The sequence below is a fragment of the Scyliorhinus canicula genome, chromosome 15, assembly GCF_902713615.1.
Source record: "Scyliorhinus canicula chromosome 15, sScyCan1.1, whole genome shotgun sequence".
NCBI classification, from domain to species: Eukaryota; Metazoa; Chordata; class Chondrichthyes; order Carcharhiniformes; family Scyliorhinidae; genus Scyliorhinus; species Scyliorhinus canicula.
Window position 1 is genome coordinate 14,010,998 of NC_052160.1, and position 24,381 is coordinate 14,035,378.

Sequence of the window (24,381 nt, forward strand, 5' to 3'; positions counted from 1 at the left end):
TAACCCCACCTAACCTACACATCTTTGGACCGTGGGAGGAAACTGGAGCACACTGGGAGAACGTGCAGACTCTGCACAGTTACCAAGGCCTGAATTGAACCCAGTCCCTGGCGCTGTGAGGCAGAAGTGCTAACCATATTTAATGCAGGAACACTTGGGGGCAGCGGCCTTGGAACTGGAAGCTTTGGGTTCAAGTCCCACTTCAGGATGTGATCACCGAAGAAGGTGTATTCATAATATGGCCAAACAAGTTGAGTATCAAATTGTAAATCCTTCCAACACACTCCAGTGTCAGAGAGCAACAATGGGAGAGAAGACTGGTCAGCCAGGTGATGGAAAGAACATTGGGGCCTCTACCACCTCTATCCATAGATCCAGACTACAACATGCCTGTAGAAGGGTATGTTGCCAAGGCAATTCAGAGCCCTTTGGGAACCTGCTGCCTGCCGTGGATCAGGTTGCTGCCAACAGCATGGGTGTTGGATCCCTGTTGCGGCTGGTGTGAAGTCTCCTTGCCCTACCTCTGCATCTAACCTGCCTTTGGGCAGAAAACAGGAGGAGAGTTAATAAACTCTGAGATAATTACAAGTGTATTCCATCCTCTTCTTTTCCTTTCCATCAAACGTACTCTCAATTTGCTCAGGTTTAAAATCTCAGATGTGATAACTCCTTTGTAGCAATAGAAATGGAAGCAGAATATCCAAAAAGTTAAAGCTCAAAGAGGGTTACTCTTACATTTATTTATTTGCCGATCGTTCTTTTCATCGGGTCCTTTCTGCTGTTGGGGATTTCCACCGCACCCTGTGTAGAGCTGCTGGGTGAGACTGGGGGACATTTGAGAAAAGGCGCAGTGTGTAAAGAAGCACAGGGCACACAGAACGTCAACCGTGCAGCCATTACCAGCAATGCCAACATTGCAACCCAATGAAAGGGGTGATCAAACACAAATAACCTTGAGTGTGTATAATTCTGTGGACTTGGACCCTGTAAGGCCCTCATTCACTCCTCCATTGCCTACCATGAGTGGCTACGTTTATCATCGCCTTTCCAAAGTCGATTGCTCCTCCAGAAAAGAAAGCCAATTTGAAAGTCGCTGTTCCTTCCCAGCCACCTGGTGGGTTCAGAAAGACAAGAGTTGTGACCGATGCAAGTGGCTCGTCCTGTACACACATCCTCTCAAGTAACTAAATCTCTGCTGGGTGCTCCTTATCCGAGGTGATAATGCTTTCAGACCTTGCTAAACCAGTTTGCAATTAAAACAAAAGCTGGGTAGTTATAGGAAAATACATTTTTTAAAAGTATATTTATGAAGGTTTTTACATTTTAGGAATAAAGCAAAAAAAATTACAAGATAACACATCGCCATAAGCAAGGAACAGAAAAACAGCTCAGCATGCGTGAATAGAGAGAGAGAGACAGGAGAACATCACAAGTGGCTCAATACGATCATTAGACATAACTGGATACCTATAGCGCCCCACCAGAGACCGAGTGAGAAACAGATGGAGGTCACAAAGAACTTAGTAAAATGATCACACCCTCCCGTGCTGCGTCAGTCCACAATTACTACGAGAAATCAGGATAAATTTTCTGCCCCATGTTCGGGTGCGCATCAACATACATCTCCCTCAAATCCAGGAGCACCAAAGGCACAAACGACTCACAACAGCCTTCCCTCCTCGGACAACAGACCCATCAGCACCCATGTAGGAGCTGTTGTATTATGTACTCTAGGTTAACACAGGCTGCAATTCGATGCAGCTTTGACCAAAAAATACTCCAGACTTTGAAGTAAATTCAATGTGATTTATTGAACCATTAGCACCATTAGTTTTCTATGAGTTCGACTGTCCTGCTAATCTTGCTATAGTAACTCAGTCTAACTAACCAGTGCTCTAAGCCACGTGGTGGGTGTGATGCTTCTGATCTGCCCCTGTCCTACTCTTTAAGTGTCGCCTGTGGAAAGAGACAGAGCATGTGTGTCCTGTCCTTATATATGGGTTGTGTAATGCCCCCTTGTGGTAGTGTCACCTCTGAGTGTCTTGACTGCCCATTGGTTGTGTCCTATTCTATGTGTTCATTAGCTGTATGTCTACATGTCATGGCATCTCTGGTGCGCCCTCTAGTGTTTACATAGTCGTAGTGTATTTACATTAACCCCTTGTGTATTTATAGTGATGCATATCACCACAGGAACCACGCACAGATTCTTCACACCCACCCTGACAAAGCAAATAAAACCCACGAAAACCCCAGATCTAAGGGGAGTTACACACATACCACACAATGCAACTTATCCCCAAACTAAGTCCCAGTGCAGAACCAACATCATTCTGCAGAGGACCGGCAGCAACATGTTCAGATTATGATCAAACCTTCAGAGCTTCCCAAGAAAGGGAGATAAAGAAAAAGGAAGGAAAGGTGAGACCTACCAAAACTAACCCACAGGGTAACAAGGGATCAGGACTCAATCCGGGCTCCGCATTTTCCTGGTGCACGCTAAGCAGCCACCAATGAGGAAGAGAACAGATCACTCAGTTGACCAAATAAAAACGTCCCACCCCCCAGGGGGGCAACAGGATATCCACCGAGCATAGGACTACGGGCATCAAGATACCAGCTACAGCACCGGACCAGGCCCAGCCCAGCCCAGCACCTCCAAACACACAGGAGCTATACCCCTCGGTCCTCCAGCAGACCCCAAAACCTGCACCCCAGCCGAACCCAATCCATTTCCACCCCATTTGGGGCAATGCAGCAAGAGGAAGAGGGCAATCACTCCAGCCCCACCCAACTCGGGAAGAAGAAGTGTCAAGAATCCCAACAATAGGGCATCCTGGGAGTGTCGAGCCCCTCCTCCTGGTACAGCCAGGGGTACGGCCGCTGGACCACTGGACCAGGCCAGGATCAGAAAAAGTACTCAGCTCATCTGGATGAAGAGAAAAAGAAAGAGAACCTCCAAGGGAGAGACACCCGAACTGACTCAGAATGACCGTCATCAGCGAAAGAACAGCAGGAACAATGCCTCTCCTCAACAACCCAACCACAATTAACCAATCTCACTCAGCGTGCGCCATTATTAAATCTTCTGGTTCCAAAAGAGGACCCCAGAGAGAGACCCAATGAAAAGAAGGCTCAATCTCAAGGAAGAGTCAGATGGAATCCAGTCCTTCGAAGGATAAAAAATCTGCCCAGGCCATTGTGGTGGTATAACTAGGAGGTTTACGGTACCTACCTGCCATTGATGCAGAGCACTCGCTGCCCATTGGCTCAGGTCGGTCATGTGCCTCTCTGCTGATTGGTTGAGACTAGTCATGTGACTGCTCACCCATTGGCCGAGAGGCAAGTAGTCCCGCCTACGAGGCGGGGTATAAGAACCCGTAGAACCCGCCAGTCGGCCTTTCTCTGTAAGTCGACTGCCGGGCACACAACTAGTTGATTAAAGCCTGATATATGGAACTTCTTCACGACTCGAGTCCAATTGATGGTACATCAGCCATCGAAGGATAAAGGCACAGTTTCTGATAAAAGGTAAATTCAAAATAAATCCCAACGTGGTTTTAGCTCTAACTGGAGGTGGGGGGGTGGGGGGGCATTCTCAATCTCAGTGAGGACTGAACTAACCCTACGAACCCAAACCATCCATCCTTCCCCCACTCCGGCTCCACTCATCTTCCTTATAAACAAGACTTGGTGGGCGGGGGGGGGGGGGGGGGGGGGGGGGGGGGGGGGGGGGGTGATTAAAAACAAAGCTCTCTTCCCACAACCACAATGATTATAATAACTAAAAGGAGTAAAACTGCATAGAGCGCACTTCACATAATCGACTCAATATGATTTTGCTAAAACAGGATAATCAGGAACACTGGCCCTCATGCTCACATCTCCCACTCCCTGGCAGGAGAAAGGACAACAAGAAGTAATCAACAACAGAGTCACAAGGAAGCAACATTCAGGATTATAGAAGAATTGCGGGATAAATTTTAGGATAAAGGCACCATCCATATTGCACAATAAGATAAAACGTAAGCCAGGATCAGCGAGCACTTTCTCCAGGACTCCAACGATCAAATCTCCAGGCACCACCACCTCCACCATGCTGTCTCTCCGATGCCCAGGCCATTCGCAGCCTACGCCAAGGCTGGCAGCATCGACTCAACCCGCTTGGCCACCTTCAACACCTCACAGCAGGGGAATAGGACGATATAGAACCCGTGACCAGTGGGCCTAACTCGACCCCTGGCCTTTAAGATCCGATTCATTGTGCTCCATCGGGTTTGTTGCATCCAGCCTCCAAATCAAGATTACCAATACATGGCAGCCAATTTTCAAACTCAATCGGGAACTCGCCTCCCTCCCACCTCTCGCCTCTACCTCCCGAACTCGCCAGGATAGACAACACACCGTGCAGCAGGATCTGGACGACACGAAGGTGGGCCCTCACCAGGGCCAATGCTCTCTCGAATGCCAGAACTCTCTCATGCGGCTCCACCCCTCTCCAAAAAGACCTCCGCAATTCTTCAAAGTGAGCTGTAACGAACTGTACTGAAGAGCCGAGATCTTCAACGAAGACAACATTTTCAATGGGGAGCGTCACACACAGTCCCACTGTCCCTCGTGGGGAGAGTCCAGACGATCAAAATGAACGTACTGCCCAGATACCTCTTCCTACTCAGATCCATCCCGATCTACATCCCCAAGGCCTTTTTCAAAGCACTGGACAAACTAATCATGGCGTTCGTATGCGGGGCGGGGGAAAGAATGCTAGGATCCCAAAGAAGGTCCTACAAAAAACAAAATCCGGGGGGGAGGGGCTAGCCCTCCCAAACTTACTATTCTACCACTGGACGGCGACGGCCGAGCGAATAAGGGGATGGATCATGGAGCTAGAAGCCGAGTGGGTGTGGGCGGAAGAGGCCTCCTGCATGGGGACCTCCCTCCGGGCCCTCGCCACGGCAGCACTCCCATCCCCACCCAAAAAACAGTCCAGCAGCCCGGTGGTGATAGCCACCCTCCAGTCATGGAACCAACTACGGCAGCAATTTGGCCTGACCAAAATGTCGGACAAAGCTCCCATCTGCAACAACCATAGGTTCACACCAGCACTGACTGACACCACTGGAGACAGGACGGAGGGACACTGACAGTCAGGGACCTATACACGGACGGCAGGATCGCAACACTGGGCGAACTGGCAGAGAAATTCCAGCTAGCCAGGGGAAACAAGCTGCTCGTTCTGGGTGAGTGTGCTTAACACTCAATTTGGCTCTGTTTCTTTACTTAGCTCTGGAGTCGCCAGGTATCGTTAAGATACCGCCACAAGTTTCAAGGTGAAGTTCAAAGCAATAAAACCATACACCAATTAGTAAGTTCAAACAACTGAGTTTATTATAATACAATTATAATAACTACCCATGCACACGCTAAAAGGATTAAACTATTCCTACCGCTAAATAAACTAATACTTATCTCGAAGGAACTGCCGGGTCAGGGAACAAGGCCTCTTGCTCTGCTCTGTTCTGCAGACTTCAGGTTGGTATGGGTTAAAAGGGGTCAGGAGTGGCTATCTCTGGTAGCGATCGTTGTGAGACACTTACTTGCTGGCGGCTGCTGTCCCAAACCTCCTTCTCTCTCCTTCAAGGTTTTCTTTGGCAAAAGCTGGTCGAGGTGCTGGTCCACAAGGGAGGGTTTCCCAAAGAGAGAGGAGGAGTCTGGATGAGAAGACTGAACCATGTGTGGGACCTATCTTTTATAGGTCCCAGGGATCCGCGCCCCTTTGGGCGGACTCCCTTACCTGCTTGGAATTGATTGGGTCTCTTCCCAATCGATATGTTTGAATCCCCCCAATACTGAGGCTGTTCCTTAGCTACTGGGTGGGCTTTCAGGCTCTTTGTTTTTGAACCCTGTTGGTGCCTGGGTGTCTGGTATCCTTTACAATGTTGCAGTTACTTCCCCATTTGTGTCCATTGTCTCTGGAATCGTTCCATTAACATGCAAACTATCCCGGAGATTGCGTCATTAGTATGCGGAATGTTCGTTTCGGTGCTGTCTGCTTTCTTAGCAGACAGAATTCACACCTGCTAGGTGCAGCCTGGTGGCGCTGCAAACATTGTCCATTTTATCCTATATGCTTTGCGTTCCTCCATTTTGTATTCAGGGAATGGCCAACTTCGGTGGCTACAGTACCTGCAAATCAAAAACTTCCTATGAAAGGAGACAAGAACGTACCCACAACCGCCACGACAGACACTACTGGAAGAGTTACTGGACGCAAGCATCCTAGATAAAGGGAAATGTAGCGACATGTATGACCGACTGGTAGAAAGGGTCGACACCGTACTGGACGCAACAAGAAGGAAATGGGAGGAGGACCTGGGGATTGAAATAGGGTGGGGACTCTGGAGCGAAGCACTACATAGGGTCAACTTCACCTCCACGTGCACAATGCTCAGCCTGACGCAACTAAAAGTGGTACATAGAGCCCACTTAACGAGAAACCGTATGAGTAGGTTCTTCCCGGAGATAGAGAATAGATGTGAATGGTGCCAAGGAGGCCCGGCTAACCACGCCCACATGTTCTAGTCTTGCCCCAGGCTTGTGGAGTACTGGACAGCCTTCTTCGAGGCTACGTCCAAAGTGGTGGGGGTGAGGGTGGAGCCATACCCGAAAGTGGCGGTCTTCGGGGTTTCAGACCAGCCAGATCTATTCCTGGGGAGGAGGGCGGACGCCCTTGCCTTTGCCTCCCTGATCGCCCGCCGTAAAATCCTGTTTGGTTGGCGGTCAGCAGCACCGCCCAGAGCTGCAGACTGGCTGTCCGACCTCTCGGAATCTCTTCAAATGGAGAAAATCTAATTCGCCATCCGAGGGTCAGATGACGGCTTCCACAGAACGTGGGAGCCATTCGCCCAATTGTTCCGGGACCTGTTTGTGGCCAACGAGCAAGCAGAAGAATAGCTAGGTAGCCAAGAATAAGGGGAAAGTAGCCGAGGCAAAGAGTCAGGAGAATGTAGCCAAGGCATGAGAGGGAGGGATAGACTGGGGAGGGGGGGTGTGGGAACAGCTAAACCTAAGAGGAAAGAAAGGCGAACCACAGGAGTGGGTGGGGGGGGGGGAGGGGGTGGGGGTGGTGGGGGGAGGGGTGAAGGGGTCAGAAGGGGTGGGGGGGGGAAGAGTGAGGAGACAGGGAACAATAGTGGGGAACCAGAGAGGTGGGGGGGGGGGGGGGGGGGGGAGGCAGGGGAATGATTGTCGGAAGGAGGCACGGGAAACGATAACAAACTTGGCATCTACAGGAACGGAGAATACAGGCGAAAGACGGGACGAATGTGTACATAACGGTAAATATACTTTGTTCAAAAACCCAATAAAAAACATTCATTAAAAAAGAAACGACGCCCATCACACGGATACACACAGCACGGCCAAGCTGAGAGGGCACATTAGCAGCAACTGCTAAGCCTCTGCAAACTGGGCCCCACCCCAGCCCACTGCGACCGCCATGATCAAATGAGGATATTATACACCTTGGCTCTTCTCCGCAAGCCACTAATCAGGGACGTAGCGCAAGCCATGCAGCCAAGAGAAAGCAAATACGAAATGTGCACTGGGATAAAATAAAAGATCAAAAGATGAGCAGAGCTGGACCCCACGGGAACGTAACCGCTCCGACACTTACATCGCGTGACCCCCACCCCCAAATAGGGTTTTAAATACCTGGCTCTTGATGTTCTGCAAGTTCGGCAACCTGTGCCTTTCAATAGTCCTGGGATAACCCATGACACACGAATAACCTATTCTGTGCAAACCACTTACATGTGGCTTGTAAATATTTGCCAGTACAAAGTACATTTTCTTTTGTGCCGCGGGTAATGTAACTAAATATAATTTTGTCTTTTGGCTGAGCTTTACAAAGGTAAGAAATGGTCTTTATTTAAGATTAATTGGCCCATGATGATGGTCAGGAATACAACCAAGACTCTAAAACGTGAAAGAGGAGACAACAACAACTTACCTTCGTACGACACCTTTTACACCATGAAATGTCCCGAGGCATTTTGCGAGGGCATTATCAAATTAAAGCATGAAACCCAGCCACAAGATATTAGAGTAGCGGCAGGTTTAAGGAGTCTCCTAAAGGGGGTAAAACGTGAGGTAGAAATGGAGAGAGGGAATTCTAGAGTTTAAGTCCTGGAGGTAACTGAAGGCGAGGCCATGAAGGTTGTGAACAGATTGGTTTGGTCGTAGATTGACGCCAGGGTGAGGAAGCGATCTTTCGCTCAAGAACAGAGTTTGGAGTGAGGCCAAAATCAAAGGCTTCCAAATATTTAATTGAAGACCATTTCTGCTCATCCGGTGCTGGATTTCAGATAAGTAGTTTGATAATTTAGCGACAGTGGAGAATGTGAGAGATTGGGTAAGGTAGAGCTGGGTGTTTTCAATGTACGTGTGAAAACTGGTGTGTTTGGATTGAAATGCAATCATATACTAAAGCTCCTACATGGTTTGCCGTAGTCAGGTGACGTCTGCCATGGAAGCAGCCAGGTTACTATCATTCCAAATAAGGACAGGGTACAATAAGCATTGTGCTAATTGAACACATTACATGGCATCAGAAGTGGAGCTGAGAGTGGGTTTGAAGATTCGTATAGAATCCTATCTCCACTAAACTGCTGACCATTCAATTTCCTCTCCTGGTTTTCCTGGTCTCCATGTTAGGATTGGATTGGATTGGTTTATTGTCATGTGTACTGAGGTACAGTGAAAAGTATTTTTCTGCGAGCAGCTCAACAGATCATTAAGTACATGAAAATAAAAGAAAAAGAAAATACATAATAGGGCAACACAAGGTATACAATGTAACTACATAAACACCGGCATTGAGTGAAGCATACAGGATGTAGTGTTAATGAGGTCAGTCCATAAGAGGGTCGTTTAGGAGTCTGGTAACAACGGGGAAGAAGCTGTTTTGAGTCTGTCTGTGCGTGTTCTCAGACTTTTGTATCTACTGCCCAATGGAAGAAGTTGGAAGAGTGAGTAAGCCGGGTGGGAGGGATCTTTGATTATGCTGCCCCCTTTCCCCAGGCAGCGGGATGTGTAGATGGAGTCAATGGTGTCAGATGGTGTCATTGTTCACGACTGTGTCAGCCAATATTGTTAATGGTTCTCTCTCTTCAAATGCTGACCCTCTTTTATATCTGTCATCATCACCCTTTTTCTGAAAAAAAAACCCAACCCTTGACCCCCACCTTGAAACCACAGCCCCATCTCTAACCTCTTCTCACTCTGCTCCGAACTGCTTTAGCATGTTGCCCCAAATCCACAGCCAGCCTTCTTGACTCCCTCCACTCAGGACAGGACAGAAATGTTTCCTATCAAGTTTACCAAATAACATCCTGTGTGACAAGCTAAAGCAAGAGGGAGGTTTGAAGATGGTAGGAAAGATTGACAAAGCTAAGGAATCATACCAGGGCATTATAGCAGGAGACAGTAAAAATTCTGGAATTTGACAATGCGCGGTTGAAGGAGTTGGAAGAGACGATTGTGTGCACTTTTAGGGTTAGGGTTAAATTTTGGACCAACATCAACCACTGTGTCACTGATAAAATAGGAGACAAGTAAAACTATGATGGGGAGAGTGAGAAAAGTTGCAGTTTGATGATGAAAAAGAGATCATTTTCGCAAGTATTCTTCTTGTATCCTGCCCTGGAGTGGAGAAGGAGGTGTTCACAAGAGCTTCCCCAAATTTGGGAGCACCATTCCAGACTTGGGGAAAAATGGGCTTTAGAGAATGTTAAAAGAAATGATTGACGGTAGACCGAATTATTATTATTATCAACATTATTTTTCTCAAGGAGTGCTAGTAACTTTATTCTCACCATGGAAAGCAGGGTCCATTGCATTTACATGACAATTCATATTAGTTTTATGGTATATTGCAGGACATTTTACAAGAGACAAATAGGAGAGCTTAACGAAATGGTGGTTTTACTAACACTGCTGACTTTGCCCATCTTTTGAACCTAGATTTAACTTGCTGTGGCTGTTGGTGGACCACTATATTACAGTACTAAAGAATTGATGTGGAAGCTATTGAACGTGACCTTACGCTAAAGTCGCTCTTCATCTGGCGATAAAACCCCTTCAAACAAAATTTCACCGAAGCGTTCCCGTCTTCGCTGAATCACTAAGAACTATTTATTCGTATCTCGACCCTCTTTATGCCTTATTCTGCAGGTGGGGCAATTGCTTCGTCACTTACCCGCTGGCTGAGCATGAATTTTACCCTTGATGTAATTGGCAACCAAGATGCCCTGTTCAATGGAACACCCTTCCATCAAGCCAAATGGCATCGAGAAAGATTTCATTGCTTTGGACTGATCCTTTGGTATGAATAGCACCTGATGGATAAGCAACCATTTTGAGAGTCTGCGACTTCAGATAAATTGATTTCACTGTTTGAATTGTGTCAAATAATGTGTTTAAGAGTACCCACCCTGTGTGGTGTGAGGAAAACCATTCCTATTTTCTTGCCTTTCAAGGCATCGGGTGTTGGCTTTATGTCCTTGAAGGTCAACTGGACGTTGTTAAAACTCAGCAGCACTCTGGTAATGATGAAGGCAATTGGTCAAGTTAAAATGCTACAAAATCAATGTTTAAACAGGTTCAATATTAGACATTAAAAGATAAAAATGTCAGCAGACAAAATAAAACATACATGCTCTTACAGAACAGTAAAGTCGCTGTCATCCCAGATGATGGGGAGAGCTGACTCGTGGTGATTTAACCTGAGAGTCACCACACCTCAGGGGAGGGGCCTTCATGGATTACCTCACCTGCGCTGTTGGCCTCACTCTGCATCACAAACTGGTTGTCCAGCCGACTGCGCTAAACCGGCCTGTACAGAATCGAAATAAAACTCATGCAAATCTCTCCATTTTGATTCCTGTTTTCTAATATTCACCATGGTTCTAGTTTCTGTCGCATGTACTCTGCCTGAAGGCTCAGTCTCTGCTGCCACTTCATCCTGAGCTGCTTCCCTCCCCTCCCCTGGTATTTCCTGTCAGTGATGGTCGGCCATTACTGTTCAGTCTTGGACAGGGGGAGACAGCCGGCCACAAGTCTGCCTCAGCTGGAATGGGATTCAAACTTGCGTTATTGCTGTTATTCTGAACAGAGCCAACTGCAACTCCACCCTGCTTCTAGTTCATTAGTTCAAACTAAGATCAAGCATGAAAATTAGCTGCTGCATTTCTTACCTTGCAACAGTGGTCGCGCTGCAGACGTATCGCATTGGCTGTAATCAGGACATTGAGAAATCACTCATTCAAGAGCCACATTCTCTTCAGCCTGCTTCAACACATGGAGACTTTTAATAATTCTTTCAGATGATGTGGGCTTTGCAGGATCCACCAGCATTTACTGCCAATCCCTAATTGAGAAGGTGGTGGTGAGTCGCCTTCTTGAACCGCTGCAAACCATGTGGTGTAGGTACATCCACAGTGCTGTTAGGGAAGGAGTTCCAGGATTTTGACCCACTGACAGCGAAGAAATGGTGATATGTTTCCAAGTCAGGGTGGTGAGTGGCTTAACTGGAGGGGGAACCTGTAGGTGGTGGTGTTCCAATCCATTGGTTTGGGATGACTTAGCTCTGTTTATTGCATGCTGCTCATACTGTGGCAATAAAGACGTTCTGTGTTGCAGCTTCACTAGGTTGACCATATTTAGATATGCCTGGCGCTGCTCCTGGCTTGACCTCCTGCACATTACATTGAACCAGGGTCGATCCCTTGGCTTGGTGGTAATGGTTGAGTGGGAGATACGCCAGGTCATGAGGTTACAGATTGTGGTTATATACAATTCTACTGCTGCTGATGGCCCACAAGCCTCATGGATGCCCAGTTTTTGAGTTGCTAGATCTGTTCGAAACCTATCCCATTTAGCATATTGGTAGTGGCATGGAGGGAATCCTCAAAGTGTATCCCCAATTTGAAAGGGGAATGTCAACAAAACATTCTCTGTTATTTTAGAATTTTCTTCATGGTTAAATCCCAGGTATCTGCCAAGAACTCTCAAGATAACCTAGGATTATGCACATCAAAGATTCACAACACTGAGCTCGTAATTTAAATCTGATATATTACCTGCTTTTAAAAAACATAGAAGACGGGCGGCATGTGGCGCAGTGGTTAGCACTGGGACTACGGCGCTGAGGACCCGGGTTCGAATCCCGGCCCTGGGTCACTGTCCGTGTGGAGTTTGCACACTCTCCCCCGTGTCTGGGTGGGTTTCACCCCCACAACCCCAAGATGTGCAGGTTAGGTGGATTGGCCATGCTAAATTGCCCCTTAATTGGGAAAGAAAAATTGGATACTCTAAATTTATATAAAAAACACGAAAAAAAATACAGACGACAATTTTATATGTGCAAAATATTCAGTTCTAATCAACCCCCATTCTTGGTGTTTATCATATGCAGAGATTCCTACATAACCATCTGGGGTGGGAAATGAGAAAATTGTTTTGGATGCTCCCAGTGACAATGGGGTCGCCATTAGCAGTTTCGCTAAATTGCTACTGGCAGTCATTGCGTTGTCAGAACTCATTATGAAGTGGATAATGGTGCAGGTTGGTCACATTGCCCATGGCCACTATGTTTTTATTAGTTCTGAAATCAATTGTTCCAATCTTAATGGTGCCCCAGTCAAGGTTATTCAACTCCGCATAATTGAGGATCAATTATGGGACCTTCTTGTCCATACAGTTTAGCTGATAACTGAAAAGCTACCAGGGAAACCCTTTTAATAGGGGTTTTGCATATAATTAACTGTGCAATTCATTTAAGGTAATTAATAGTTGCAATGCCTCATCTCAGACCGTGCAGTGAATAATGCAGTGTCACCAGGAGAGTAAACAAGGCATTATCAGTCAATTATTCTGCCAGGATTAAGCAGGTCTGAGCTAAAACCATATCATTATCTCTTCTCTTCTCAAGGTTTTGCGAGTTTGCAGAAAATGACAGGTCTTTGGAAACCGTAACAGTTAATGTTCCTGTTGTGATAGAAGGTTGGGAGATCATCACTGAAGTCAGATGAAACAATGACTGAAACCATGGTAACAAAGTTCTGACATCATTTGTTTTGATATGCATTGTAACTATTCTGGCGATGTCATCGTGGGAATGCAAATTGTGGACCATCTGGGTTTATGAGGATGAGATGAATATCGGTCAAGTGAATTCAATAGTATCAGTTACTATTTGTTTGGTTAGAAGCCATAGACTCCTTAAAGATCTTTCAAAAAGTTGACATTTTGGTTTGATTAAACGAACGTGCAGTATGTTGATTAAAGGAATTAAGCACAGTGTGGTGTTCCCATTGGTGGAAGGGTTGAGAAGCGAAGAACACGGTAGCACAAATGGTTAGCACTGTGGCTTCACAGCGCCAGGGTCCCAGGTACGATTCCCCGCTGGGTCACGGTCTGTGCCGAGTCTGTACGTTCTCCCCGTGTCTGCGTGGGTTTCCTCCGGGTGCTCCAGTTTCCTCCCACAGTCCAAAGACATGCAGGATAGGTGGATTGGCCATGCTGAATTGCCCTTAGTGTCCAAAAAGGTTAGGAGGGGTTATTGGGTTACGGGGATAGGGTGGAAATGAGGGCTTAAGTGGGTCGGTGCAGACTCGATGGTCCAAATGGCCTCCTTCTGCACTCTACGTTCTATGTTCTACTTACAGTGATTGGCAAAAGAGTCAAAGGCAGCACATGGAAAGACTTTTTCATGCAGCGAGTGGTTAGGATCCGGGATGCACGGCCTAGAGAGGTGGTGGAGATAAATTCAAGCGTGGCTTTCAAAAGAGAATTGGTTAAGTACTTGAAGGGGAAGAAAAATGTTCTGGCCATAGAGAAAGGACCCGGGAGTGGGACCTGCTAATTCTCTCTTGCAGAGAGCCAGAAGGACATAGTGGTCCAAATGGGATCCTTCTGTGCTGTGACCACTCTCTGATTCTATGTTATGCTAGAGGGTTGGTTGGATTTGGATCTGAAAGCGAGGTGAATGTGACATGTTGGAACACATTTCTCATGTTGTCAGTAAATTCAGACATACTGGATTCAAATTGTATTTGTTGCCTTTTTAAAATTTATTTATTTATTTAAAAAATAAATTTAGAGTACTCAATTATTTTTTCCAATTAAGGGGCAATTTAACGTGGCCAATCCGCCTACCCTGCACATCTTTGGGTTGTGGGGGTGAAACCCACGCAGACACGGGGAGAATGTGCAAACTCCACACGGACAATGACCCAGGGGCGGGATTCGAACCCAGGTCCTCAGCGCCGTAGGCAGCAATGCTAACCACTGTGCCACCGTGCTGCCCTTTTGTTGCCTTTTATAACTGGAAAGTGTCATCTATGAACAGGACAAAGCTTTCATTAAAGCATTCAGTAATTTATAGTTCTATCCAGTGATCCTCGGAGATGGAGGATGAGTTAGGGTCCCTGGGGAGTGTGATTTATTTTGTGTCAGGGCTGTGATTTGATATGCACGATAAACATTAGAGCTGATAAGCAGAAGTTGGAAGTTGCAAAAGGTTGTCTGCTCATCGATGATCAGTGATCTTATAATAAATGTGACACCCCTTCATTCCTGGAGCGACTGCCCACGTTGACCATTGTGAGATGTTGTTTGAAATGTTATCAGGGCTGCAATAAAGCAATGAGTCATCAACACACATCTGACTATGTGTCTGCATGGACGATTCACCTCACTTCTTCTGCAGCAAGCGGAGAAGTTCAATGGCTAAACTTTCAAATGAGGAACATTCCTGAAATACAGGCTAACGCAGCAAGTGTTAATGCTTGGAGCAGGGCAGATGGGAAATCCATGACCTGGGAAATGTAGAGATTCCTGTGAAGACACAGTTCCCGTTACTGGAAGTACATTGGCTGAAATGGAAGTTTGAATAAGGACCAGGTGAGTAAGAATGAAGGAGATGGTTTTTTTTGCCCACAGGATGTAGGCAATGTTGACAAGGATGTTCTGAAGTGGAGATGATGCCACGTTTTCTCTTAGATGATGCTGTCACAATCATGTTCATTAGGACGACTAGCCGCATTATGAATATATTTTTGCCGACCAGATCCATCACTTGGTAGTGTTAAAAGTTCACATGACCAACCGAAACCGGAGATAAATGAATCCATAATCGAGTTAGCAAATCGGGCAACTCCTTTTGTGGTAATGATTTTATCTTTCAGTTTTTTACTGAGTTATTTGGTGCCAGGGATACATTGATCCATTTCAGTAACTAATATGATGTTATTTCTCAGGATCTCTACGGATGCTATCAGATCTGCTGAGAATTTCCATAATTTTCTGTTTGTATTTCAAACTTCCAGGGTCCACAATATTTTTGAGTTTTCATGACATAACTAACATATGCGCTCAATCTAGGTGAATGGTTGAGATACATTTGATGTAACCCACAACTTGACCATTTTGGAGTCATAGAAGTTTACAAAGTAGAAAAGATCCTTGTTCCATCACATATGCACCATACTTCTGAAATATTATGAGGGTCTTTGCCTCCACAACCAATTCAGGCAGTGAGTTCCAGACTCCCGCATCCCACCCACTGGGTGAACGTAAGAACATAAGAACTAGGAGCAGGAGTCGGCCATCTGGCCCCTCGAGCCTGCTCCGCCATTCAATGAGATCATGGCTGATCTTTTGTGGACTCAGCTCCACTTTCCCGCCCAAACACCATAACCCTTCATTCCTTTATTCTTCAAAAAACTATCTATCTTTACCTTGAAAACATTTATTGAAGAAGCCTCTACTGCTTCACTGGGCAAGGAATTCCATAGATTCACAACCCTTTGGGTGAAGAAGTTCCTCCTGAACTCAGTCCTAAATCTACTTCCCCTTATTTTGAGGCTGTGCCCCCTAGTTCTGCTTTCACCCGCCAGTGGGAAACAACCTGCCCGCATCTGTCCTATCTATTCCCTTCATAATTGTATATGTTTCTATAAGACCCCCCCCCCCCGCATCCTTCTAAATTCCAATGAATACAGTCCCAGACTACTCAACCTCTACTCGTAATCCAACTCCTTCAGCTCTGGGATTAACCTAGTGACTCTCCTCTGCACACCCTCCAGCGGCAGTATGTCCTTTCTTAGGTAAGGAGATCAAAACTGAACACGCTAGTCCAGGGCTATTTAGCACAGGGCTAAATCGCTGGCTTTGAAAGCAGACCAAGCAGGCCAGCAGCACGGTTTGATTCCCGTAACAGCCTCCCTGGACAGGTGCCGGAATGTGGCGACTAGGGGCTTTTCACAGTAACTTCATTTGAAGCCTACTTGTGACAACAAGCAATTTTCATTTCATTTCATTTCAGGTGTGGCCTCACTAACACTAAAAGGTTAGTGTTACTCACATCCCCTCTAAAACCTCCTGCCTTAAATCTATGTCCCCTGCTCATTGATCCCTCTCATTGAGGAATCATTTCTTCCTGTCTACTTTATCTATGCCACTCATAATTTTATACATCTCAATCATGTCCCCCTTCTGCTCCAAGGAAAACAATCCAGTCTATCCAATCTCCCGCCATAACTAAAACTCTCCAGCCCAGGTGACATCCTGGTAAATTCCCTTTCCAGTTCTACCACATCCCTCCTATAACGTGGATTCCTGAACTGCACGCAATACTCTAACTGCGGCCTAACCAACGTTTTATACATTTCCAGCAAAAACCTCCCTGCTCTTCAACGCTAGGTCTCAGCCAATGAAGGCAAGTATACCAAATGCCTTCTTAACCATTTTATCCACCTGCTCTGCTACCTTAAGGGACGGGTGTACATGCACACCAAGGTCCCTCTGATCCTTGGTGCTTCCCATGGTCTTGCTGTTTATCATGTGTTCCTTGCTCTTTCTGTCCTGCCCAAGTGCATCACCTCACACTTTTCTGGATTGAATTCTGTTAGCCATTGATCAGCCTTTCTGACCAGCCTGTTTATATGCTCCTGTAATCTTCACTATTTACCACCCCACCAATTTTCGCATTGTCCACAAACTTAACTGATTAACCTTCCTAAATTCAAATCTAAATCATTGATAAAAACCACAAACAGCAAGGGACCTAATACTGATCCCTGAGGCACCCCACTGGAACCAGGTTTCCAGTCAGAAAGACAGCTCTCGACCATCATCCTCTGCTTCCTCCCACTCAGCCAATTCTGCATCCATTGGCTCTTACCTTCGCTATCAGTCTCCCATGTGGGATCTGATCAAAAGCCTTGCTGAAGTCTAAGTAGTCTACGTCAAATGCATTTCCCTTAACTACACACCTGGTCACCTCTTCGAAAAATTCAATCAAGTTGGTCAGACATGACCTCCCCTTAACAAACCCACGCTGACTGTTCTTGATTAATCCCGGCCTCTCCAAATGCAGATTAATTCTGTCTCTCAGAATTGCTTCCAATAGTTTCCCTACCACAGAGGTCAGACTGACTGGCCTGTAGTTTCCTGGTTTATCCCGTCCTCCTTTCTTGAATCATGGTACCACATTGGCTATCCTCCAGTCCTCCGGCACCTCTCCTGTGGCCAGAAAGGAATTGAAAATTATTGCCAGTGCCCCTGCTATTTCCTCCCTTGCCTCATTCAATGGCCGAGGATACATTTAATCTGGCCCTGGAGATTGATCTATTTTTAAGCCTGTCAGACCACTCAGAACCTCCTCTCAGTCTATGTTAATTTCTTTAATTTGATCATACTCCTTCTCCCTGATTTCTGTACCCACATCGTCCTTCTCCCTAGTGAACACTGACGTAAAGTATTAATTTAGAACCCAACTGCATCCTCCGGCTCCACATACAAATTGCCACTGTGGTCCTTAATGGCCCCAACTGTTTCCCAAGCTATCCTTTTACCCTTAATGTACTTGTCAAACAACTTAGGATTTTCCTTTATTTTACCTGCCAGCTTCCTTTCATGTCCTCTTTTTGGACTCCGAATTTCCTTTTTAAGTTCCCTCTTGCACATTTTATAATCCTCTAGGGCTTCTGCTGTTTTGAGCCCTCGATGTCTGCCATAAGCCTTCCCTTTTCTCTTCATCCTGTGCTGTATCTCCCTTTATATCCAGGGTTCACTGGATTTGTTGGTCCCATCCTTTTTCTTTAGTGGAACATGTTGGCCCTGAACACTCCTATTTCCTTCTGGAATGCGTCCCACTGTTCTGTCACAGATTTACCCAAAAGTGTCTGCTCCCAGACCATTCTTGCCAACTCACATCTGATCTTACTAACATTGGCCTTCCCCAGTTTAGAGCTTTGATTTCAGGCCCATCCTCGTGTTTTTCCATAACATTCTGGAATCTAATGTCCTAAGTTCAAAGTGTGCTGTAAGCAGTGTGCGTAGCTGCATGGCTGCCTTGCCGACTGCGGCAATGGTGTTCAGTGCCCGTCCATCCCGACCCCACAGCTCACCTCCTGCCCACCCACCGTTACGCCTCCCTAGCCCTGGCAGAAGCCCTCCGGCCAGCGGCACAACTGTCACCAAACTATGGCCATGTTGGACAGTTTCTGTACCCCCCCCCCCTCGCTCAGCAGCCACCACACTGGGTTCATGATTTTAAAAGCACAAGTGAACCGGGAACTCGGCCTATCGGAGGCGGAGAATTGCGGAGACCTCGGAGAATACCAGGTCGGGTCCCCTAATGCTATGCAAATGGTGTCTACTGTACGTACGTTGCGGAACGCATTGACGCCGCTGTCGATGTGCTAGATTGCTATTTGGCGTCAGATTGGCACCTTCCACGCTTTTGGCGTCGGAACCGATTCTCCGCCCAATTGCTTTCCCAATTTTGGCGTCGGCTAACGGAGAATCCCACCCACCACGTTTAAATGAAAATGGGAGCTGGAACATTGATACTGAACCATTCTCTATTTGCCTTCCATCATTACAAATTTACTGAAAAAAAAGTTTAAAAATTTTTTAAAAATAAATTTAGATTACCCAATTATTTTTTCCAATTAAGGGGCAATTTAGCGTGGCCAATCCACCTACTCTGCACATTTTTTTATTTTTTTTTGGGTTGTGGGGGCGAAACCCACGCAGACACGGGGAGAATGTGCAAACTCCACACGGACAGTGACCCAGAGCCGGGATCAAACCTGGGACCTCAGCGCCGTGAGGCGGTTGTGCTAACCACTAGGCCACCGTGCTGCCCCTGAAAAAAAAAAGTTAATAGAAATTATAGGAAAGGGCAGCTGGAAGAATGAAATACTAGAGTGGCACGGTGGCACAGTGGCTAGCACTGCTGTATCACAGCCACAGGGACCCGGGTTGCATTCCGACCTCGAGTGACTGTGTTGAGTTTGCACTTTCTCCCCGTGCCTGTGTGGGTTTCCTCCGGGTGTTCCGGTTTCCTCCCACAGTGCAAAGATGGTGCAGGTTAGGTGGATTGGCCGTGCAAAAATTGCCTGTTAGGTTGGGTTAAGGGGATAGGAGGGAGTGGGCATGGTAGGGTGCTCTTTCGGGGGGTTCGGTATAGATTCGTTGGCCTCCTTCTGCACTGTAGGGATTCTATAATTCTATGATAAAATGTTCGGAGAGATCTCGAAGGAAGGTTTTTTCATTGCTTACTGAAAGAAGCATTGGATGAGTGAATATTGATTATTAATCCTTTGAGGGGTGTAAGGGCAAATTAGTTCTGACCATTACGAATTTAAATCATAATTCATAGAGTTTTTTTCATAGAATTTACAGTGCAGACGGAGGCCATTCAGCCCATCGAGTCTGCACCAGCTCTTGGAAAGAGCACCCTACCCAAGGTCAACAACTCCACCCTATCCCAGTAACTCCACCCAACACCAAGGGCAATTTTGGTCACTAAGGGCAATTTATCATGGCCAATCCACCTAACCTGCACATCTTTGGACTGTGGGAGGAAACCGGGGGAAACCCACACAGACACGGGGAGGATGTGCAGACTCCACACAGACAGTGACCCAAGCCGGAATCGAACCTGGGACCCTGGAGCTGTGAAGCGATTGTGCTATCCACAATGCTACCGTGCTACCGGGCTGATATAGAACATAGAACATTACAGCGCAGTACAGGCCCTTCGGCCCAAGATGTTGCACCGTCCTGTGAAACCCTTCTAAAGTCCCTCTACACTATAGAACATAGAACAGATATATGTCTAATAACCATCCAAATACTTCATATTTCTCCCACTTGTCATGCAAAGCAAATAATTCTACTGATATTTTTCTACAAGAATGGGATAAGTTTAACTTCCTTGATAAACATGCTGCACAGGTTTTAAAACTATATTCCTCTGTTTCAAATGCATGTTAATTATGACAAGTTGCATTACCGCATCAATAGCGAAGCACTTAATTTACCATACATTCGCACACTTATAGAACATTCAGAACTTATTTCCAAACAGCTCGGTCAAACACTTTTGCCTCTACCTTTCTGGGTTTTGTAGAATTGGCATTCCATTCTGTGACCCAACTGTATTGAGTGCCATTCTTTTGCAATTTCTGTTTACGCTCCTCACATATCTGCCGATGTGAACCTCTTTCTCTTTACTGTCCCTTTCCCTCTCTTTCTGCCATCCCCTCTCTCCCTGTTTAACGCTCTATCCCTCACTCCTCATTTCCCCTTGCTCCTCTTTTATTTTCTCTCTATCTCCCCTGCTTTCTTTCCCCTCTTCTCACTCTCTCTTCCTCTTTCCCCCCCTCCCTATTACCCGGCCTCTTGGTCTCTCTTGCTCTTCTTTTTCTTTTTCTCTCCCTCTCTCCTCGTGTAACATGCCAATATGTCACAATCGACCACAAACTGACATGTCACCAGCCATGGGCTTAAAGTGCAAAGTTTATAAAGACAGATGGAAATTTCAAACTGTTCAAGGTACCAGCAAATGTGGCAAATTCAACTCCATTGTATCCCTACGGTGCAAGAGAAGGCCATTCGAGTCATCGGGTCTGCACCGACCCTCCGAAAGAGCACTTCACCTACTCCCCCCGCACTCTCCCTGTGACCCCACCCAACCTGCACACCCATGGACTCTAAGGGGCAATTTAGCGTGGCCAATCCACCTAACCTGCACATCATTAGACTGTGAGAGGAAACCGGAGCAGCCGGTGGGAACCCACGCAGACACGGGGAGAAAGTGCAAACTCCACACAGACAGTGACCCAAGGCCAGGATCGAACCCGGGTCCCCGGTGCTGTGCGGCAGCAGTGCTAACCACTGTGCCCCTCTTATGATTCCCTCACCAGCCTCCTCGGACAGGCGCCGGAATGTGGCGACTAGGGGCTTTTCACAGTAACTTCATTGAAGCCTACTTGTGACAATAAGCGATTTTCATTTCATTTCATTTAATTTCCCTTATTCAATAAAGGGTGACTGAAACATATTTTTGTTCGGAATTATCTTCCACTGCTGTATCTTGGTGCACAGTGAAATTTCAATTCTTGTCAGTGAAAGGCTGTTTGGGTTTGAGATCAATGCTAACTACCAAGTGCTGTAAAGGGTATAGACTGGGAGGTAAGGCCCAAACCTCAAACTACAAAACAAAACTCTATTCATGGGGCAATCTCACTCTGGTGTTTGACTGGACCCAGATCTGGGTTCAGGCTGTATGAATACACTAGATGCTGGAGTAGTGCAAAGCTAAAGGGCCTTTCACCATTGCCACAGTCACCCACTCTAAGTGAGCGAAAATTGGGTGCCCAGGCCTAGAAACGTAGTTTGCATTGTGCCCATTGTATGGGCAAAAATAGGCATCCGACATGGTGGATGAGGTCGAAGCAGAATTGTTGCTCCCTACCTGCTCTCCCTCTGGCTTGGCAGCAGTGCCAAAGACGGTCATGGTTTCCCACTCAATATGTTGATTTTGCCCTCCCTCCGCCTCACCCGCCTCACAGGGCCTGTCTGAAGGTCGCAGCGGCGAGAAAATTAAAACCCCATCACCAGGGAGGCAGACTGAAGGTGTTCAAAACCACAAAGGGAATAGAGAATAGAGTTTTTAATAAAATGTGTTCGCAGCTTGAGGGCATCGCAGGCTATGCCGGCATTTATTGTCCATCCCAAATCGCCCTTGAGAAGGTGGCGGTGAGCCGCCTTCTTGAGCCGCTGCGGTCCATGAGGTGTAGGTACACCCACAGTGCTGTTAGGGAGGGAGTTCCAGGATTGTGTCCCTGCGACAGAGCAGGAATGGCAATAAATTTCCAAGTGAGGATTATGTGTGGCTTGGAGGGGAACTTCCAGGTGGTGGTGTTCCCAAGTGTCTGCTGCCCTTCTCCTCGTAGATGGTAGTGGTCATGGGTTGAAGGACTATTGCTGAGTTCCTGCAGTGCATCTTGTAGATGGTACACACGGCTGCTACTGTGCGTTGGCGGTGGCGGGAGTGATTCTTTTGTGGATGGGGAGCCAATCAAATGGGCTGTTTTGTCCTGGATGGTGTCAAGATTCTTGGGTGTTGCTGGTGTTGCACTCATCCAAGCAAGTGGGGAATATCCCAACCCATTCCTGACCTGTGCCTTGTGGACAGGCATTTGGGAGTCAGGAGGCAAGTTACTCTCCACAGGATTCCCAGCCTCTGACCTGCTCTTGTAGCCACAGTATTCATATGGTGGATCCAGTTCATTTTGGATCTAAGTATCATGTTAATCAGAAGGTACAGTTCGGATAGGAAATCTAACAGAACTTCATATGTTAATTTATAATAATTATAATGAAGAACGCATGCATTGAGTATTGCTGAAAAAATACATTTTGTCGAAGTTTTTTTACTTGCACTCATCAGGGCAGTCGCAAAGATACCAACGTCAGGGGAAAGAATGGGCAGAGTCCTCCCCTATCTTTTCAAAGTCTCAGTCTCAGACTGAAAACCGGTATGTAGCTCCCCAGCTACACAGACCAGTTTTCTCTCCAGATCTTGGGCCTCCCCGAGTCAAACAAATGAGTGAGTGGGATCTAAGCCGTCACTCTGGCCCGGGGGGGGGGGGTGCCTTCACACTCAGTTCACCTACTTCAACGTACTCCACCTTTAAAGTGTGTCCCCGTCAGCATTGAAGTGGAACGGCCTCCCACACAGCAGAGGTATTGGGGACCCCCCTCCCAAATGGACAATTATTGTGTGAGAGTAAAAGCTTCGACAAGACGCCTTTTATCAGCAATACCCAAGTTCAGTACTACCAAACGACTATTTGAATGCATGTATTCTTTATTTTAGTGTATAGGGTTAAGTTACAATGAGAGATTAAACAAACTACGGTTGTATTTCCTGGAATTTAGAAGGTTAATGGGTGATTTAAAAAATATATAATCATTTACAGGATGTGGGTAGGCCAGCATTTATTGCCCGGGACGGGCAATAGCTGCCCTTGCGATGCTGGTGGTGGTGAGCTGTTTTCTTGAACCCCTGCAGTCCCTGAGGTGTAGGTACATCCACAGTGCTGTTAGGGAGGGAGTTCCAGGATTTTGACCCAGCGACAGTGATGGAACGCTGATATATTTCCAAGTCAGGATGGTTAGTGAATTCATAGAATTCATAGAATTTTTTTTTTGAATTCATAGAATTTACAGTGCAGAAGTAGGCCATTCGGCCCATCGAGTCTGCACCGGCTCTTGGAAAGAGCATATTACTCAAGGTCAACACCTCCACCCTATCCCAATAACCCAGTAACCCCACCCAACACTAAGGGCAATTTTGTACACTAAGGGCAATTTTGTACACTAAGGGCAATTTAGCATGGCCAATCCACCTAACCTGCACATCTTTGGACTGTGGGAGGAAACCGGAGCACCCGTAGGAAACCCACGCACACACGGGGAGGATGCGCAGACTCCGCACAGACAGTGACCCAAGCCGGAATCGAACCTGGGACCCTGGAGCTGTGAAGCCATTGTGCTATCCACAATGCTACCGTGCCGAACATCCAGGTGGTGTGGCTCCCAGGTATCTGCTGCTCTTGTCCTTCTAGATGATAGCGGTTGTGGGTCTGGAAGATGCTGTCTAAGGAATCTTGGTGAGTTTGTGCAATTGGACCAAAGTTTAAAAAAATACTGTTACAGAAACAGATAGTGTAGCGAGAGAGAATCATAGAATCCCTACAGTGCAGAAGGAGGCCATTCAGCCCATCAAGTCTGCACTGATCTCTCGAAAGAGCACCCCAACTCAGCCCAATGCCCCTCCCTACCCCCGTAACCCCAACTTTGGACGCTAAGGGGAAATTTAGCATGGACAATCCACCTAACCTGCACATCTTTCAACTGTGGGAGGAAACTGGTGCGCCTGGTGGAAACTCACGCAGGCCCGTCGAGAATGTGCAAAATCCTTACATACGGTCACCCAAGGCTGGAATCGATCCTGGA

At 46.7% G+C, this 24,381-nt stretch overlaps 2 protein-coding genes across 5 annotated transcripts in view; one reads left to right on the plus strand and one right to left on the minus strand.

The window, feature by feature from the left end:
- LOC119978899 (WW domain-binding protein 2-like) overlaps positions 1 to 20,720 on the minus strand; it is a 42,624-nt gene extending 21,904 nt beyond the window's left edge. The window contains exons 1-4 of one of the 2 annotated variants that reach the window (XM_038820825.1): positions 20,469 to 20,720; positions 10,493 to 10,601; positions 10,259 to 10,397; positions 1,019 to 1,111 (exon numbers count right to left, since the gene is read on the minus strand). In XM_038820825.1, the coding sequence (XP_038676753.1) occupies positions 1,019 to 1,111; positions 10,259 to 10,397; positions 10,493 to 10,601; positions 20,469 to 20,527 (400 nt within the window). In that variant the 5' untranslated portion in view covers positions 20,528 to 20,720. The remainder of the gene's footprint in view (positions 1 to 1,018; positions 1,112 to 10,258; positions 10,398 to 10,492; positions 10,602 to 20,468) is intronic. The other variant, XM_038820826.1, reaches the window with a different exon arrangement.
- ccdc78 (coiled-coil domain containing 78) overlaps positions 1 to 24,381 on the plus strand; it is a 151,674-nt gene that overhangs the window by 41,274 nt on the left and 86,019 nt on the right. For 2 of the 3 annotated variants that reach the window (XM_038820819.1, XM_038820823.1), the window contains exon 1: positions 14,782 to 14,964. The gene's annotated coding sequence lies outside the window, so the exon portion shown is untranslated. Of the gene's footprint in view, positions 1 to 12,991; positions 13,111 to 14,781; positions 14,965 to 24,381 lie in introns of those variants that run through there. The other variant, XM_038820820.1, reaches the window with a different exon arrangement.